Consider the following 20,561-nt stretch of genomic DNA (forward strand, 5'->3'; position numbering starts at 1 on the left):
CCATGTGCCACTCTTAACCACAAATCCATTTTTGTAGGGATGTAAAACTGAGAAATTCTGTTTCTTCTTTTCAAAGTGACAACAGTTATAATTTTCAGCATCAGGATATACCTCAGATTTATATATCTTAGATTTATCATCATATAGCCTTCTTTTACTGTCTTCAATATTACTAGACAAGGGTTTCTTTTTTCTTCTCCTATCTATTGTATCATAATTCTGAGGATATTTGGAGAATACAGATGTTTCAAACTTATGGTCAAAATTAAGGACAGTAGGGAATTCTGTCTGTTGGTTCTGAGATGGTGTCTTTTTCCAACTATTGTACTTTGGTTGTTTTGGTTGACTGTAGTATTTATCAGTTTTTGAAAGATTTTGACTTTCTTTTACCACTGTTTCCTTTTGGTTATCATTTTCTAAAATGTCTTGTGATATTTTCCCTTCTATCTCCTCATATTTATCTTCTTGCTCTTCATAGTCAACATCAGAGAAAGCAGAAATAATCCTAATTTTGTCATATTTAGCCTGTGAGCCTTGCCTAAGGGGTTAAAATTGGAGGAATGGTAGGGCAAAGAAAAAAGGAGAGACAGGGAAAAGAAGAAAAAAGTTATCAAAGTACCTGTTTAATGAAAGGATTAGAATAGTAAAATTGCCAGTAATAAAAAATAAGAAATGGAAATCCACATGTTCTTAATATTATACCTAGTCAAATAGTTTTTTTCCACATCATAAAAAGAACAGCTTTAAAATTTTTAAATGTTTCACTTGCTACCACTGTCATTGCTAGCTTTTTAAGTTTCTTTTATTTTCCAAGAAACAAAAAAAATTAAGCATGCTTTTTCAATATCAACATAGTGTACGTAATAGAACTGTTAGGTACAATGGAAAATATATCAAGAGATTTCTTTTATTTATTTTGATCTTTTCCACCAGCATTGGAGATTGATGATCCCAGGGCACTCAACCTCCCAACCCTTTTTATTTTTTGAGACAGGGTCTCACTAAGTGCTGAGGCTGACCTTGAACTTGTGATCCTCCTGTCTAAGCCTCCTGAGTAGATGGGATTACAGGTGTGCTTCACCATACCTGGTTTATCAAGAGATTTCAAGAAACCCAAGTTTGCTGATGCATTTGTGTCTAAAAAGAAGTCAAGCTGTTAACTTGCTGAAAATTATATTCCAGGCTACAAAGACAACAATATGGTCAAACATATTCCTTTTAAAAAGAAAAAAAAAAACAAGCATTACAAAAATAACTTGACTATCAAAAGTCTATCCTTATTATACTACCAAAAACAGCAATTTATTTAAAGCTTTGTAATTTGTTGTTTGAGAAACACAAAGGCTTAACACATCAAGGATCACATTAAAATAAGTATCTTTTCCTGTGCTGATTATAGCAGTAAAAGCCACATGTCTAACACAAAACAATGAATTCATAAGACAGCTCACTTTTCTTTCATTTAGGTTGGAGATGGCCTGGTTCCTGTATTTCTACACACCGAAGGCCTACAGACCAAGGACTTATCAGCTCACTATGTTCTTTTATAAATCTAACATATACTAGCATTTATTTAGGAAACAGAACAAGATCAAACATGAAGTCCAGAAACAAAATCAAAGTGGTCACTGAAAAATCTTTCAGGGTAAGGCTGACCTTTTATTAACTCTTCTCAATACCAGAAACACTTTGGTTAATAACATTCAACAAAGTTTAAATTCTGTTGTCAAACCTCAAATTATATAAAAATCATGTTATTCTAGATTAATTAAATAAAAGCTCATTTGATTGCATGATATTTTTTGTATGCAATTTCACAACTCTCCATTATTCTCCAAAAACTCAAACTAAACTTAAATCCAACCTGGAAGGAGTCTTTATAGTTCCAGATTAAATCAACAGCCATGGATACAGTGGATGTAACTATTTATTTTTATACTTTATATTTCCTAGAAAATACATTTTCCCCCTCAAGAATTTTAAACTTTCTTCTTAAAAAACTATGCAACTTAAGATACTGAAAACAGACTTTATAACTGAGCTTTGTGGAACTATTTCCATGAAATTAGTGTTTGCATTTATAAACAATACTAGTGATAAAATCTCTCCAAAACTCTTAAAGGAAAAATTATTATAAAACATTGAGTTAAAAATGTCTATAGGGCTGAGGTTGTAGTGCTTGTAGTGGGTTGTAGCTGGGGTTGTAGTGCTTGCTTGCTAGTAGTAGAGTGCTTGCCTAGCATATGTGAGGCACTGGGTTCAATTCTCAGCACTGCATATAAATAAACAAAAATAAAGGTCCACTGACAACTAAAAAATATATTTTTTAAAAAATGTCTATAATAAAAAGTTTATGCCAGGTATGGTGGTGCATGCCTGTAATCTCAGCAACTTGGGAGGCTGAGGCAAGAGGATTTAAGTTCAAGGCCAGCCTCAGCAACTTATAGAGACCCTGTCTCAAAATACAAAATAAAAAGGGCTCAGTATGTGACTCAGTGGTTAAGCACCCTTGAGTTCAATCCCTGGTACAAAAAAAAAAAAAAAAAGTTTACTTAAAATTCCTTTTAACTTTTCCTCTGCTGGCCATTATAAAATACTTACTTTTAAACCTCATTTTACCTATTGATTCAGTAAAGCTCAATTTATATGAGAACAATTGAAAAATTTTAGGAAAAATTTGCAAATTAAAGCATGTCATTAATGCTCTTCCAAGGGTTATTTATTATAGCAGTAACCCAGGAAATAACCAAATAATAAGATAATGGTTAGGAAAATCACAGTTTGTCCAAACTGAAGAGTATGCAGTAATTCGGGGATGATCTGTTATCATGACTTTTGGACTGTACCCCTAAAGCTTACAAACACAGAGAGGAAAACTAAAAGAAAATTTTTATTTATGTATTTATTGCAAAAAGAGAAAGAAAAAATAGAATGGGGCGAGTAGAATAAAGAAAACAGGTCCTGGTGAGGGAGAGGAAAGGCTAAAAGGGAAGTACCAGGTAATTAAACTGATCAAAGTATGTTATATGTGTGAACAAATATGTCACAGTGAAACCCAATATTCTATATAATTATTTTGCACTAATAAAAATTTTAAACTATTTTTGCAATTATGTTTTTTTAAGTAGGACAATGTAAACAATGTAACTAAAATCAAATGAATAAAACAGAAGTATTCAAGCTGAGCACTGCGGCGTGTGCTTGTAATCACAGCTACTCAGGAGGTTGAGGCAGGAGGATCACTTGAGCCCAGGAATTCTAAGTTATCCTGGGCCAAGTAGCAAGACCTCGTCTTAAAAAACAAACAAACAAACAAAAACAGATAAAGAAAAAAACAAGCATTTAAGTTATGAACTACTAAAGAATAAGAACTTTCTTAATGTGTTTCTCTTCAGAATCAGAATATGAAGAGTCAGAATATGAGAAAATTTAACTGAAAATATTTTTAGAGATGACACAGTAAACTGGGATAGGTACCAAGGCCCCTGAAAGGGGAGTTGGCAGAGTTGAGGGCTTTGGCTTGTCTAGATGGCCTTTTGAAGTTAAGCATAAAAATTCACCAGTGTCCAAGTTTAGTGAGCTGGTGAATTTTAGAAATTAAAAATATGAGCTAAGTTGGAATGGGTTTTTTAAAAACTAATCTCTGAACAATAAAATAATTGATTGAAGCAAGGATTAATGGATGCTAAAATCAATTTAAAAGGCTGTAGAATATTGATACAATCTCAGGTATCACCCAGATACTATTAATTACAAAGGAGAAAGAATATTGTTACACTGGAATAAAATAAAATAGCACATACCATATTCCTTAACCAAACATCACCATTAGTAAGACAAAGTACATGCTTCCTGAATGCACTGTGAAAGAAACATCACAGTATGTAGTATTTTTGCCAAAAAAATGTTCAACCAGATTCTAAACATGAAGAAACAATCAGACAAAATCAAACTAAAAGACATTTTCAAAACACCTGGCATACACTCTTCAAAACATGTATCTCCAAAGACAGGGTACAAGGGGAGGGAGTGGGGATTTGCTAGATTAAAGGAGACTAATAAAAAGGAAAATCAATATAATGCTTCATGATTCTTGACTGGATCCTAGATCAAAAAGGAAATTAAAAATACACATAAAGGACATTACGGAGACTTATTGGAGAAATTAAATATGATGTATATATCAGATAACATAATTGTATCATTGAATTTCTTGATTATGATCACAATGCTAAGGTTATGTTTTTTAAAAGTCCTTTTTCTGGGGACTGAAGTGGAGCAAATTATATTCCATGCATTTATAATTTTTGTCAAAATGAACCCCAATGTTATGTATAACATCCTAATAAAAACATTTAGATACTTTTTAAAAAGTCCTTTTTCTTAGGAATTATATGTGAAGTACTTACTGGTAAAATAATATGGTATCTCCAACTTACAATCAAATTTTTCAAAAAAAAATATGTGTATGTGAATATATATCAGAAAGAATGAGATAAAGTAAGGGTGGCAAAATGTTAACTAATAAATGAGGCAACAAAAATTTGGATATTCACTGCATTATTTCTCCAAATTTTAAGTCTGGAATATTTTTTAAAAACATTGGAAGATGGAAGGAACCTAAATGTACACATTTTCTTTGACACAAATACATGACACTAGTTTATGGAAGGATACCTAAAAACAGCAATGGGGAGGGAACTAGAAGGAAGAAAGGGAATAGGGTAAAGGAAGACAGGTGTGGGTAGGAGATTCTTTATTGTATGCTATACTGTATTTTAAATTTTATTCAACCATGAAATACTTTAAATATTTAAGAAATTAAATTAAAACAAAGTTCCAGCAAAAGTACTGAATTTGCTATGATAAGATCATATTGGTTTTCTTATAAAGTTCCCAGAAAATATTTTAGCAGGAAGAATTACCCAAATATTCAATATCTATGATTTTCTTTTTTTTCACTGTGATGAAGGGTGTATTAAAATCACTGAGCTGAGCCAGGGGCAGTTGTGCACACCTATAATCCAAGAGATGGGAGGCTGAGGCAGGGAGATTGTAAGTTCAAGGCCAGTCTGGGCAACTTAGTGAGACCTTATAAAGAATAAACAGGGATTGGGGATGTACTTCAGTAGTAGCAAAGCACCCCTGGATTCAATCCCTGGTATGGGAAAAATAAATCACTAAGCTGGCAGCAAGGGGGAGCCATCCACCCCAAGTGAGAATGCCCTCACTAGTTGAAAATCACTGATCATAAAGAAAAGTATTCCTGGTAAAAATGTATATGGATGATGTATATGAATGTGTAGAAGAGAAAAGAGACTGAAAATATACACAAAATAACAGAAGCTTGGCCCATCGTATTGCTATATTGTACCACTTCAAGTCAAAGCTCTCATATCCTTCTTGTCAATTGTTTCATGGGAACTGATTGCTAGGAAGAGAAAGTGCTTTGTTCCTAATACCTACCTGAGGGCCCGACGCTCTGGATAATCAAGGTCATAACTCTGTATAGAGTCATTGCAAGAATCCCGGGAACTGCCCTGAAGCAGTAGCTGATGTGGCAATCGCACAGGCACAGGAAACTGGTGCACAGAAGCATTGGGCTGGGAAGTCGTATGGTAAGGAGGTGGGATGCTATTGCTGGTCTCACTTCGATAATCACTGTCTCGGTCATCGACGGCACTATCAGGGTCTTCAAAGGCTGTAGAATAAGCACAGTCAGTCCAAGAACTCCAGCTTTATTTAGTTCTTCAGAACTTTTTCTGCTCTAACACTGATAACCACAAATCTGAACCTTTAAAACAAGAACAAGCTGAGCTACATATGAGCCCAGTGACCTCAAAAACATATGTGGAAAAATCTCAATTAATATCCACAACTCTATCAAATAAGATAAAACACTTGGTTTAATTTTAGTTCTGATTCTCAGAAGTGCTCCAAGTTGCATTTTTCCAGAGCAGAATTTTCTAGAATTCTGCTACTTTAGTTTTAATAACCCTAATTAAAATCTGTTTTTAAATGTCACAAATAGATTTTGGTCCTCTATTGTTATCAAAGAGGAAAAACAGCATTTCCATAGCTTAGAAAAGATAAATTTTAATTTAAAGTTAGACTGGTTTTTTTCAGACTTTAAAATGCATGGGCTAAACCAAAAAAACAGATCCACCATGAGGAGCTGGTCAAAGCCAAGGCTTAGAAATCAAGCCAAAGGCTCTAGACTAGACGCAGCTGAGAATAGCAGCAGACTTACTGTCTGGATGTCATGGCAAGTTTTTCTAACAATTCCTGTTAAGTACCTACACCTTGGGCTCAGAATTCCCATCCTGACCACGAGCTGAGAGAAGAAGAAAACATACACTACTCATGGGATATTGCTGATAATGCAGCCATTTTACCAAACAGCAGTGACTACAATTTTTCAGAATTTTATCTACTTTCCAGATCAGCTAAAGTGACCACCATTACAAATCAAAATGATGCTTGGAAAGGGAGCTCAACCCTTTCAAAAAAAGCAGTGTTTGGGGGCTGGGGTTGTAGCTCAGTGGTAGAACACTTGCTTAGCATGTGAGAGGCACTGGGTTCGATCCTCAGCACCACATAAAAATAAATCAAATAAAGGTATTGTGTCCATCTACAACTAGAAATATTTTTAAAAAGTAGTGTTTGTAAACTACTTTATAGAGAAGCCATATCTGACACCATATCCATATGTATATGATTAACAAGGTCTCACATGTCCTTTCTTGCCAACTTCCTATTTGATTCTCAGTGAGGAAAAGGAATATTCATCATCCTGAAAGAGAGATACTTTTAGCAGATGATGGACTCCTCACATTAGTAATTTTAAAAGATAGTCTGGGGGCTAGGATTGTGGCTCGGCGGTAGAATGCTCACCTAGAATCATGGGACCCTGGGTTCAATCCTTAGTACCACATAAAAATAAATAAATAAAACAAAGGTATTGTGTCCAACTACAACTAAAAAAAAGAAAATAGTCTGGGTAGCAGTTTTGGCAGTAGAAGCCTCCTGAAGACCATAATATTAGGCTTTTACAATCACTGTGGCAGTAGACAAGGACTTGTATCCATGCAGTAGAAATGGAAAGGAGTTAATGAACTATATAAAAAAAATCCAGGCAGAACTGATAAAACTTGGGGGAAAATGGACAGTGATCCCTTGGCTTCTAAACTAAACAACCTAGTAGATAATAATTTCACTAAAAGAGACAACACAAACATGGGGTTGTGTTTAAGCACTGGATTCCAGATCACATTTGTGGGTTCAGCTGGGGAATGGAGTAGAGGTTAAACTCATTGGAGTTTATAGCAACAAGGTGAGACCAAGGGTAGGCATAAGAGGAGAGCATATCAGATTATTCCACTTGAGTTTATGGCACCATGTGAGTATTTAAAAAGGAAAGGAGATCAATCAAGTCCCAAGGCAAAAAAAAAAAAAAAAAATCGGAATAAAGATGCTAACATTCAAAGAGTCAGAAACAATTATTAGTAAAACTTTCTGGTTAAAGTAGTCATCTGACAAGCAAGAGTAGTACATATTGAAAACAAAGATAAACAACAAGAATACAAAGCATTCTGATGACACATTAGCAGAAACAGACTTTGGAGGCACTGGTTTTAACCCTTGATGAATTTCTTGTTCTCAAAATCAGAAAGAAAAAGGTCAAGAGACAAAAACAATATGCCATTCAGACTTAATTCTTTCTGAACCCACAGAAGGAGCAGTAAGTCTGAAGAAGTCAGTGCTGGACTATTCATGCATTACAGATGTGGGAACAGAAACAACAAGCGGGAACAGAAAGAACAAAGAAGACAAAACTGAAAGTCTACTTAAATTCAGGCAAGAAATATATTAGCACTAAAGTCAGAAAATCAAGACTGAGTCTACAAAGAGGCAACAACAATAGATGATCCTATCGACCATAAGGCCAAAGAGATTAGCTCAGTCAGAATTAGGAATCCATGATCCAAAGCCAGAAACTACTTAGACAATTTATCACTCTATCTGATCTCCTAAATAATGCTCTGCTTTATTATTTTGCTAGGCTAAGGGGAGAAATACCCACCAACTTTTCTAAAGACTAACAACACTTCTATATTAAATAAATAAAGGGCAAATATTAAGGAAAAAAAGTGCCTAGAACTAAAACAGGGACCTAGAGGATGCCTTTTGCTAAAAACAGTGACTCTTTACCAAGGCCAGCAGATGCCCTCTGAGTTACCAAAACCAAGATAAAGCTTGGCATCTGACTTCATTTTGTATCAGTCTCCTTTATTACCATAAACTTTGAGTCATATCCCTGCTCAGCTTTTCACATATGCATGTTAATCATTTAAGAAGTATTCATCTAACAACTAGTAATACATGGTTTATTAACCCTAAATTTACCTGATATATCTTATCCCCCTTGAAGACTGAGGTACGATATTTATAGCATCCTGTTTCAGGCCCCTAGAGTGGTACCTAGAAGTCTCCAATCATCAATCCCTATCACAGGTCTGAAGACAAACATCCTGAGCAGCAAGTAGTACTTGCCCCCTCAATTGATAAGTCTTCTCTGGAGCTACTTCACAGTAGTCAGTCTACAGTTTGGCCAAGACTGATTAATTATACATACCTACTGCTCCCTGCTCCAATTCTTCCTCTATTTGAACTTAAAGCTCCTACTGGCAACCTGAAGACAGGGGCTGAGATACTGGATCTCACTTTGCCTTCCCAATATGGTCCTACTGATTAAAGTTTCTTTTCCTGATTTTCACCATCACCTTTTCTGTTTAGTGGTTGGGGCAAGTGGCAGGCCATGGTTCATTGGGATCCTTGGGGTCAAGCTTCTGGCTAGGATGCAGGTCACAGCAAGAAAAGGTTAGAAGAAGAGAGAATATAAAAAACAGGAGAGTCAGGAGAAAGAAAATACAAAAAAAAAAAAAAATGAGGTGAGACAAAAGAGAAAAACGGGAAAAAAGTAGGCAGAGGCAAAGGCCAGTTTATCTCCTCTCTACCACCCTCAATTTCCCTAGAAAATAAATTTCCTGGCACAACCAAATCTAACTAGAAACTGAAAAAGGAAATTAAGGAAACTGTGTAACCCTTCAGTTTGAATAAAAGAACTGTTATTTTAGTGTGTCAGTCATCATCTCCTACTTAGCTCTACAATCTACTCCATAGTACCATGTTCACTAGGAAAACTCCAGGTTTTGCAGAGAAAAAGAAGCTGAGTACAGGTTTGGTTATTCAGCCTAAGGAAGGATCTGTGGCTAGTTAAATGGCAAACATTGAAAAACCCCTAGCAAAGACCATTTGAAGTATGGAAAATTTAAAAGATGGGGACATTTACTCATTCAATATTGAGTGCCTACATGCAAGGTTAAACAGCAAAGAAGGTTCAGAATACAAGTCAAGTAATACAGGAGTGAAAACAAGAACAGAACGAATTGTTATACAAGGAAGTTACTACATAAGAGTAGCATAAACTAAGCACAATATCAATTGAAAACTTCCTGAGAGGGTGAGTAGGGAAAGCTTTATGGAGGAGACAGCTTTGAAGAACTTTGTGTTTTCAAAAGGTAAAGACTGAGGGGAAAATATATCTTCTGGATCCTGGATAAAAGCAATTGCATGATTAAAGGCCTAAACAGGAGAGAGGCCATACATTTTTTAGAAATATTTTGTTAGCTAGCTTGGCAGCTACATAAAAGGAAATGTACAGGAATGATAGAAAATAAGCCTGGAAAAGTTGGCTGGGGAAAGTAATCTAACTTGGGGCAAATGAGGCTCTCTGGTATTTAGTATCTTAGATTCCAGTTCCCGTCTTTAAATACTAAGTATAGCTAGAACTTTATCAGCCGGGGTTGGGGTGGGGGGTGAGGGGGGATCAAAGAGAATTGGCACATTTTTTCAAGGCTTAAGTTACTTTTTATTGGCTCAAAAACCTTAACTTCTCTGCACTCTTAGGCTGCTTTTGAGCAGTTCTCTAACAGTAAAAATACTTGGGATTCAAATTACAGCAAGTACATACTTTGTGAGAAAATACAATTTGGCCCTTCTAAGCACCTGTTGGATACCTAATCACTAAGACTCAACTTCATCCCTTGTTAGATGGGTAACACAGTCAGTAATGTCAGCCTAGAGCTAGAAAGAACTGGCTGCCCACTCTTTTAAGCTCTAGAACAAATCTCTAGCAGGGCTACTTCAAGGAAAGCTGAACCATGTTCTCAGCCTCGTTTCCTTCATAAAACCAGAATTTTGGCTGAAATGACATTTCACATTTTGTCAGACTAATAAACCCAAGATAGTAGTGTATTCTGCATTTCTCCCCAGTAATACTGATAAAGATCTGGGAAATAAAGATCAGGTGATCCTGGCATGATTTTGACTTGCACTTTGATTTGAAATCTGCCCTCCTACCCCCACAATCTTCAAGAAGCCAGACTGAAAGAATATAATATTCCACTACAGACAATTGTCTCCCAAGAGTCAAGGGGGAGAGGAAAGGACAATGGCATTATATATGCTTGTATGCATGAATATCCAGCTTCATGGTTCAAAGGGAAAACATTAAAAGGTAAGACCAGGAAAATTATAAGAAATTGAAATTCTTACGTACTTTGCTGCTCTCCCCAGCCCAAATAGGTCCAGTGACCTAAGAAAACCACAAAGAACAAGCAAAAGAAGTGTGATAGAGACAATTTTAGCAGGAAGTCAAAGATCATTTCCCCATCCACCCATTCTTAAATGCCTATCTTACTTGGGCCTGCCCTACTTGTATTCCATTAACTTAACATGGAGAGTCTCTGCCTTCTACCAATACGAGAAAAATCTAAAAAATGGTCTTGCTCTTTGGTATTGACTGGATACAGAATCATAAAACAAAAAATAACAAAAACTACTACTTCCTTCTAGGCCTAGGTCAGTCCCTCTCTCAGGGCATCATGCTTTAGGAGCTCTCCCTTCCCTTAGTCAAAGTAAGAAAAATTTTACCTACTGCTTCTAAGAAATCTTTCCTTATCTCTGTGTTCACCAAACCTGAGCCTGTCACAGTATATCTACCAGAAGCTCAGTCCTGATACCATGAGTCTGGGATGATTCCCCTGTCTGGAAGTGATGATGTCCAGTTTTGCTGCTTTCTACTATAAGAAAGTTAAAAAGCCAAAGAATGGCAATGTCTCTCTTAAAAACTTACCCTCCAATAGTCCAATATGTAATAAAATATGCTGGCCTATTGGATCCTCAGAGAGAACTATTTTTTCTGAATTATAAAATTTTTAATAAAATCCACTTAAACACAGAAACTGAAGGATAGAAGAAAATGAAACATCTTCTACTTATTTTTAAAAATAAGTTAAAAATTAAATACTAATTAAATTTAAATCCTATCCCATACCCAAAATGAATTTGAAGCAACTACTTGTGACAAAGATATCAATAAAAATAGGCAGTTAATCCCTTTAAACAAGAAGTCATTTAATTTATGAAGGTAGGTTTTAAAGTCAAAGCTCAGTTCTTCTGGCTCTACCACATACTAGTGCTCTGATCTTGACAGATGTTTCCTTATCTATAAGTGAAAATAACAATAGCATGATTCTCCTCACATCCTTGTAAGGATTAGAGGAGAAATGCATGGAAAATACTTAGGACTGTTACTGGAATATGGTCAGCAACAAGCATTTGCTGTTTTGTCCTGTTGCCAGGTTTTTATTTGTTTTACAGTTTCCTAATAAATAGGTGGCACAAAGAAAACACCCCCCAGGTCTGCAGACTCTGACAGCCTAAGGTCCACTAAGGAATCTACATTATCTGATCCAGATGGTTCTCAGAGTTCTGAAGATGAAGCTCACTTGAAAGTTTGCAATCTGACTCAAAATTCTAGGTGCATTGATGATGCCAACCCAAGCTGGCTGCATTTCTCTCAGCTAACCCCTATCCTAGGCACACGGGGCTAATCAGTTACAGGCTATTAAATTTAGAATACAGTGAAAAATCACTTTTCTTCCCAGGTACTTACCTTCTTCCTCCTCTCAGAGAAGAGATGGTGTTTTAATATGTCATTGAAAAATTTCAATAACTGATATAATTGAGTTTACTTTTTTTTTTTGGTACCAGGGTTTGAACCCAGGGTGTTTTACCTCTGAGCCATATCCCCAGCCCTTTTTAATATTTTATTTAGAGATGAGTCTTGCTGAGTTGCTTAGGGCCTCGCTAAATTGCTGAGGCTGGCTTTGAACTCACAATTCTCCTGCCTTGGCCACCTGAGCTGCTAGGATTACATGGGATTACCGGTGTGTGCCACCATGCCTGGTTAATTTAACTTTCTAACCATGGCAGGAGTTAAAGGAAAATTTTCCCAGGCTTTCCCATGCTCACCATAGCAACTGTGAGAGTGTAATTATCTTGTTTCTTTTTAAAAGAAAATGGAGAGAAAAACAATCATGAGATGCTCAGAATATGTCTTTCAACCTAATTGAAATTTCCTATATGATAAAAACCACAGTCTCTCACAGTAGCATAGTGTTCCTGTGATGTTGGAGGAAGAAGGCAGCCAGACCCACTATCCTACATAGCTTGAAAACACTTCAATGTGGTTATTTGGCAAGTAAAAAAAAAAAAAATTCTAGCAGTTCTAGGATTCAATTCAAAATTAATTCTCTTTCCTAAAAGGTAAACCTGAATTTATCCCAGTCCCCCAGGCTAAGTGACTAGGCCACAGCAATATAGAGGCTTCTTCTTCTGCATATTTTGTCTTGTTTCTAGTTGAAAATGTAAGAAATAAAAAATAGTCACATTAAAAAATAAGGTCTATAATTATCAAACAAAACACTCCCAGGCAACTGTTACATCACCAATTAATAGTCCAGTGCTAGTTAATTTTTCCATGACTCTGAAACAACAGAATATTGCAGCCTCACACCCCAAGTGAATAGCCATCTGTCTAAGCAATGACAGGACTCACCTATCAATTACTTAATTGTAGTAATTACCAGGTAGCTTAGAAAGACATAAAGTCAAACATTAGAAATTATTCCCTTCCCTTTTTCTAGACAGTAGATTAGATAAGTACCATAGAACTTCTCTTTCTATAGAAAATAGTAGTAAAAAACCTATAATTAAGAAAAGCACTTCAAACCTAACATAGGGAAATAAAAAAAGAAAAAAAAAACTATTAACCAACCTTACTTATGAATACAGACACAAAAATTCAAAATGAAATACAAGTAAATCAAATTAATATTATAATAAAACAGTAATTTATCATAATTGATTATAATTATAAAAATACAAATATAATTTTAATAAAAATTGATTAATGCACTCATCATATTAATAAGTTAAAGGAAAATACTCATTCAGGCATTCTGAAATGTTCAACATCCACTCCTTATTTTAAATGTAAAAGTTCTACTGAACAGAAAAGTGAACAAATCATAACTGTACTGCTCAATGAAACTGAACACTCTCATAATAACACACAGATCAAGGAAGAGCATTACCACCACCCAGCAGTCTTCTTCTACCCCTTGTAGTCACAACTAGCCTTTAACTCAGATATTCCTCTGCATATTTGCACACTATTTTTCCAGAGAGACACAATTTATTTCCCTTACCTCTTCCATCTTTGCCCAAATGTTACCTTCTCATTGTGACCAATATTCTCATCATCTTATTCAAAATTGAAATTCAAGTCCAATTCTAGCATTACCGATTGTTTTATCAACATAGATTTTTTTGTTGGTCTGCTCTCTAATATCCTGCATGACTGATTTCCTTATTCATTGTGCTTATTGTTTGCCTCTTGACACTCAGGATTTTGTTTTGCTCCCTGATATAGCCTAAGCACCTACAAAGAATATAGAAAGAAAGTGTCAAAAATGTTTATAGAAGGAAAGAATGGCGTCGGAAAAGGGGAGGGGCAGGAGGACCAGTGTGGTTGGATGTGAGAAAACAAGTACAATGGTAGGAACACAAATAGGTGTAATTTTTTTAAGAGTGTAATTTGACAGTATTTAACAAAATCTGAAATGGGAATATTTTACATAATAATCCCACTTATAGATACTCATTTATTCAACTAATATTTACTCAGCAAAGTTACTGTGGATACATAGGCACATTCCATCATTAAATTTATAGCCAAGGGAAGGAAATAAATATTAAGCAAATAATCACACATACTGAACAAGTGCTATACAAGAAAAGTACATAAATATGTAATAGAGGAAAGAAGATCTATTTACACATATTTTCCAAAAAAACATAATTGTATAAAGTTTCTCACTGTATTCTAATAGCAAAAATGTGGGAACAAGGCAAATGTCCACCAATAGGGTAAGGGTGTTTTAAATTATGCTGTATCACACTTTCACTTGACCAACCTTCTAGTCCAACTATCAATTTACAGAAAATACAGAGGACAGAAGACTGTATTAAAACTATACCATGGGAATGTATTGACCAAAATCCAAAATGTGGGAAATTGTACAAGTCAAACAAAATTATGGAGTCAAATGACCTGACTTCTTCAACAAACTGCAAGGAAAAAGTTAAGAGATAAGACCAGACCCATAGATAAAAAAGCATTGTTAATATATACCAAAAAGGCAAAACAGGCAAAAATAAAGTCTAACATTTGGAGATACACGCTTGGATGATAACATCAATGAAAAGCAAGGAAGTCATCTTAAGAGTAACAACATTAGTAACTTTTAGACATGAGAGGGTTATGACTGGGACAGGCATGTGGAAGATTCTCTGGGGTAGCTGGCAAAAGTCTACTTTTTGCCCATTTTAACACTAATTCATTAAATCAAACATTCAGTTGTCTATATATCTGTGTCATATTCTATAATTAGAGGAGTTGTAGTAAACCCTCGTCACTACAACTCCCGCCATCTGATTGTTATTCTTCTGCATCAAGTTTTCAAAGGCTCCCCATTGTCTTCAAGATAAAATATGAACGCCTTGCTATGGCATCCAAGCCCTTCATGATACTATCTTTCTGCATCTCTCTGGCCTCATCTCTGACTCTTCCCCACTCTTCTCATTCCCCTACCCTCAAGCCATCCAGAATTTTCTATTTGTAGTACCCCCCAACATGCCTTATAATTCATGCTTTTTCACTCAGTATTCTTGTACCAAAAATTCTTTTCTCCTACTCATTCTTCAAGACTCAATTTATGCCAGGAGTTTCATGGGAGGTAGGGATGAATAGGTAAACCATAAGGCAGTGAAGCTATTCTGTATGATACCAAAGGGTAGTTATATGTCATTACACATCTATGTCAAAACCCATAGAATGTACATCAAGAGTGAACCAAAATGTAAACTATGGACTTTGATTGAGATCACATCCTCTGGAATGCCTTTCCTAACCACCCTAAATTTGGATTTTTTTCTTCTGTACTCCTTGGATACCAAGTACTTACCTTTACCATTCACTTATCACATGATACTGTTGAGAGCCACAGCCAAAGGGGCCCCAGCAAACTTCCAGCTGCCAGCAAACTTCCAGCTGCCGGCTGATGATTGGCTCACAGCGGCCCCAGCAACATCTAGCTGATTGGCTCCTCGGCCCCAGCAACATCTAGCTGATTGGCTCCTCTGCGGTGATGCTCATTGGACTGTTTCCCTGCCCTTTCAGACCACGGAGCTGCTCATTGGGGGACTTTTTTTGGCTCCGCCCACGTGACCCAGCCAATCGGCCTCAAGAGCAGGAGGATTGTGGGAGGTGGAGAGAAGCTTGTGTGGGAGAGAGAGGCTTGTGGAAAGCCGGTGGTGGCAGTTGAGGCTCTGAGGATTTTTCCTGAGAGGCTGTTTTGTTTGGTGTGTGTGGTTCTAAAAATAAAGTTAGTTTCTTTTGACAAGTGGCTTCTGATTGTGCCCAGCCAGACTGCGGCATGATACTACTTACTTGTTCCTTCCTTTCTGAACTTGAGTTCCCCAAGGTCAGGGACTTTCCCATCTCTATATGCCTAGTGCCTAGCATGCTTCTTGGTATGAGGAAGAGGTATCCAATAATTATTTGTGTAATTAACAATCCTATCAACTGTTGCTATCTGCAACAATTCTGTCAATCAAGTTTATCAAATTCATCTCTTTATTACTCTGAGCCAATAAAACCTATAAAAATAAGCCATCAGATGACCACATTTTTATGTGAATAATCAATCTTACTGTGCCCAGAAATAGATACTTAAGTGCTCTCATCAAATCAAACTTTGATACATTAACCTGACATTTTTAAAGTGCATAATGTGTATCATTGTAACTAAACATAAATGATAATAAGCTGATGTAATGACTACAATTAGCTACCTCAAATTTCTTTCTGGAAGAAGGCAGGATAGAAATAAATAAATGAGTGAGTCAGAAGACTACAATTAACATTTTTATCAGCTAAACCATATTGTTACAGTTTCTGCCTTTTCTTTGTTAGTTTGCCAGCACCTATAATCAGCATCAATGTCAACTGCTTCCACTGATACCACATGCACAGCGTAAAACTCATCACCCCATCACCATTCCTTCTTACTGGCAGAAGTCTTGGACCTATTGTGCTGCCCTGCCACTAAAACAATACTACCTGTGCACTGTTGAGGAGTTAAGGAGTCTATAATTATTTATTTTTCTGCCTCTCTGAGTCCTAGACTGGAAACAGCAGAAGCTATGGACTGGCAGATCCTTTACTCCCTGCTACCCAATGAGATGAGGTATTAGGGAAGAATGTTCTAACCAATAAAAGATTCCTTGGCCAGGATTTGTGGTGGGGAGAGGTTTCTGAATCCTTTCTTCATAGTTTTTATGTATCCTACCATGAATAATCTCTACCTTAAATCATTATACTCAAATTAGTTTAAGACATCTCTAACCTCACCTCTTTTAGAAAGCCTTTCTGAACAAATTTCATACCATTCTTAACAAGATGCTTCTGTGTTTGCCACCCTACCACCATTCCTTCTGTTGTCATATTATTATTGAAAATGAAATCAAATGTTGGCCCAAAATTTAAATATACACAGAAAGTTGTTGATGAACCAGAGGAAGGACTTTGAGCAGATCACCAAAAAAAAAAAAAAAAAAAAAGAGGACCCAGTTATCAAAATCCAAAATAGAAAGTCAGGGAATCAGAGGACCAGGATGGTAGACAAGGGAAAGACAGGTTAGACAGGCAAGCGGGAAGGAGACTTAGTGAATCCCGTACAGGAACTGCTTGCCTATAGTGTCTTCAATGTATTCTCTACAATATGATTTGTAGGAAGCCTATTTCTAAAAGCCAAAGGAAGATAAAGCACTCTCATTCTTTGTTAGTGGAGTTATGAATAATACATTCTGTCAGATAATTTTGCAACGTCTTAAAAAAATGGGGGTTGTAGCTCAATGTTAGAGCACTTGCCTGGCATGTGTGGGCACTGGGTTCAATCCTCAGCACCACATAAAAATAAATTAATTAAATAAAGGTATTTCATTCATCTACAACTAAGAAATTTTTAAAAATGTTAAATGACCCATTACATGCACAAAAGCTTTGACCTAGCAATTCCACTTCTAGCTAATCACCCAATACAGATATTCATAAATATATGAAATTATGTATGTAAAATGATATCAATTTCAGCACTGTAACTGCAAATATTGAAAGAAGCTAAATGTTCATTCAAAACCTAATATATGCAACTCAAAACCTAGTATATGCCCAAAAAGGTTGAAAGTAGATATTCAAATATTTGTACACTACTCTTAATGGCAGCAGTATTCAAAACAGCTAAAAGTAAAAGACAAACAAAAGAACAAATTTGCATCAGCAATGAATGGATAAACAAATTGTGATATATCCATACAAAGGAATATTAATCAGCCATAAAGTGGAATAAAGGTCTGATACATGCTACAACACAGATAAACCTCAAAAACATTATGCTATGTGAAGAAAGCAATTACAACTGGGCACGGGGGTACATGCCTGTAATCCTAGCAGCTCAGGAGGCTGAGACAGGAGGATCACAAGTTTGAGTTTGGTCTCAGCAATTTAGCAGGCCCTAAGCAACTTGGTGAGACCCTGACTCAAAATGAAAAATAAGAGTGCTGGGGATGCACCTCAGTGATAAAGTGCACTGGTTAAATCCCCAGTACTAAAAAAATATATATGTGTATATCAATTGCAAAAGAGCACATATTAAATGATTCTTTTCATATGAAATGCCCTGGAAAAGTAAATCCATAAAGAAAGGAGATTAAGGGTTGCCAGAGGTAAAGGGTGGAAAGAATTGAGAATGAATGTTTACAGGTATGGGATCTCCTTTGAAAGTGATGAAAATGTTTGGAACTGATAGAGGTGATGGTTCCATAACTCTGTGAACATACTAAATGGCACTGGATTAAAAACTTTAAAACAATTGATTTTATGCTATATAAATTTCAACTCAATAAAAATATTCATTAATAGGTGACTGGTTCCATATATACGTGTATATATGAAAAAAAAAGCAAGGCATAGAATACTATCATACTAACATTTGTTGGGGGAAATCTATAGCTAGCTATCCACATGTTTGTGAATACATAAACTCTTTCTAGAGCAATCTATAATAAATGGTGGTTGCTCTACTATGTAAAGCAGTATGGAGATTCCTGAAAAAATGGGACTACCATTTGACCCAGTCATCCCGCTCCTTGGTTTATACCCAAAGGACTTAAAATCAGCATACAACAGTGATGCAGACATATCAATGTTTATAGCAGCTAAATTCACAATAGTTAAACTATGGAATCAGCCTAGGTGCCCTTCAACAGATGAATGGATAAAGAAACTGTGATATATATACACAATGGAATATTACTAAGCCTTAAAGAAGAATGAAATTATGGCATTTGCCAGTAAATGGTTAGAACTGGAGAATACTATGCTAAGTGAAATAAGCAAATCCCAAAGAACCAATTGCTGAATGTTTTCTCTGATATGCAGATGATAATTCATAATGAGGGGGTGGGAGGAGAATAGAGGTAATTTGGATTAGACAGAGGGGAGTAAAGGGAGGGGAAGTGGCATGGGAGTAGGAATAGTAGTAGAATGAACCAGACATTATTACCCTAAGTGCATATATGATTATATGACCGGTGTAACTCTACCTCATGTACAATCAGATGAATGAGAAGTTATGATGTGTCAAAATGCATTTTACTGTCATGCATAACTAATTAGAATAAATATATTCATATATAAATAATAAATGGTGATGGCATCTGGGCACAAATGCAAGGCTAAAGGATAGGGTAGAGAAAAAAGGACTGTTTTTCATAACATACATATTATCTCTTTCGAGTTTTGTACTTCTACAACATGGTTCCTCCAAAAACAAATAAAATAAAATGGAGAAAAACATCCCGGTGTAAGGTAAATAAGAATCAGTCACCTTCAGAACACCAAAATAAATTACAAAGCTTTAATGCAAGAATGAGAGTCTCAGAAAGAAGTGGCAAAACGGGAGCTGAGGACAGAGCTCAGAAGTAGATACTGGCCTAGCAAGCACAAGGCTATAGGTTTGATCCTCAGTGCTATCCAAGAACAATAATCAAAGTGGCAAAATGGTGGGGGAAAAGTGGCAAAGGAATAACATGAGCTCTGTACATCTGCCTTCTAGGATTTTAGAAATGAAAAGGGGAAAATAGAGGAAACTTGTAAGCTATAAGAATCTGTAATATAGAGGCCAGTTGGTCATATAATCCTATTTTCCTGCAGTATGTGTGGTCCATGGTAAATTTATAAAAGTCATCAGTGATGTACGGCTTGCTCTTCTACTTCCAGTGCTCACAGAAATAGGTATTCAGTCATAGCAACCATATATTAGCCACCAAAAAATTAAGTGGCACAAAATTTTCAATCCTACCATGATGGATTTAAAAGGAAAGAAGGTGATGGGCAACAAGGTGATCAACAGGTATTTGAAATAAAAGAAAGGGTTCCCAAAGGAATGAATCTGCCAAACGAGGCCAGCCCCATATTTCTTAGCTCTTTGAAGAAAATTGTACAGCATAGGGATTCATTTCCTTCAGCAGATTAGCAAGCACAGCTGTGACATCACTCTACTTCCTCCTCACCAACATGCCTTGCATAATTTGAATCATTTTCTGATATTTTTCAATTTTCTTACTATGAAAAATCTTTCCTTTCAACCAACACACTTCATTTGGTTCTTTCAAAAGTCATTTCTAAATTCATTGCTCTGGAAAGCCTTCTTGAATAATCTTTATGCCATCCTTAGCCATTTGTTTTTTTCCTTTGCCACCTTAGGACTTTCCTGATTCAGAAGATTATTATGAACCTGCTAAGCACAATTATAAATAACACTGAAGTTGCACTTTTTGTGTATGTGGCCTCCTTTGACCTGAGTCTAGGTTATAATCCAAGCCTTCTGATTCTTTTTGCATCCACTTATTAGTGCCTCTTTGGCCCCCCCAAAATATGTTCTTTGTCTACCTGTACATTAGAAGCCTTTGGGGAGGAAGAACCTAAAAGATCTAATGGATAAACTCCTTTGAACTCAAAGGCTTTGGAT

General features: G+C 36.0%; 1 protein-coding gene across 11 annotated transcripts in view; it reads right to left on the reverse strand.

The window, feature by feature from the left end:
- The window catches only part of Unc13b (unc-13 homolog B), a 208,967-nt gene that overhangs the window by 93,783 nt on the left and 94,623 nt on the right, over positions 1-20,561 (reverse strand). For 7 of the 11 annotated variants that reach the window (XM_015492376.2, XM_015492374.2, XM_048783432.1 and 4 more), the window contains 2 exons: positions 10,622-10,657; positions 5,467-5,701 (listed from right to left, as the gene is read on the reverse strand). In XM_015492376.2, coding sequence (XP_015347862.1) covers positions 5,467-5,701; positions 10,622-10,657 — 271 coding nt within the window. The remainder of the gene's footprint in view (positions 1-5,466; positions 5,702-10,621; positions 10,658-20,561) is intronic. The other 4 variants (XM_015492377.2, XM_048783434.1, XM_048783433.1 and 1 more) reach the window with 1 other exon arrangement.

The sequence above is a fragment of the Marmota marmota genome, unplaced genomic scaffold, assembly GCF_001458135.2.
Source record: "Marmota marmota marmota unplaced genomic scaffold, marMar, whole genome shotgun sequence".
In the NCBI taxonomy this organism is placed as follows: domain Eukaryota; kingdom Metazoa; phylum Chordata; class Mammalia; order Rodentia; family Sciuridae; genus Marmota; species Marmota marmota.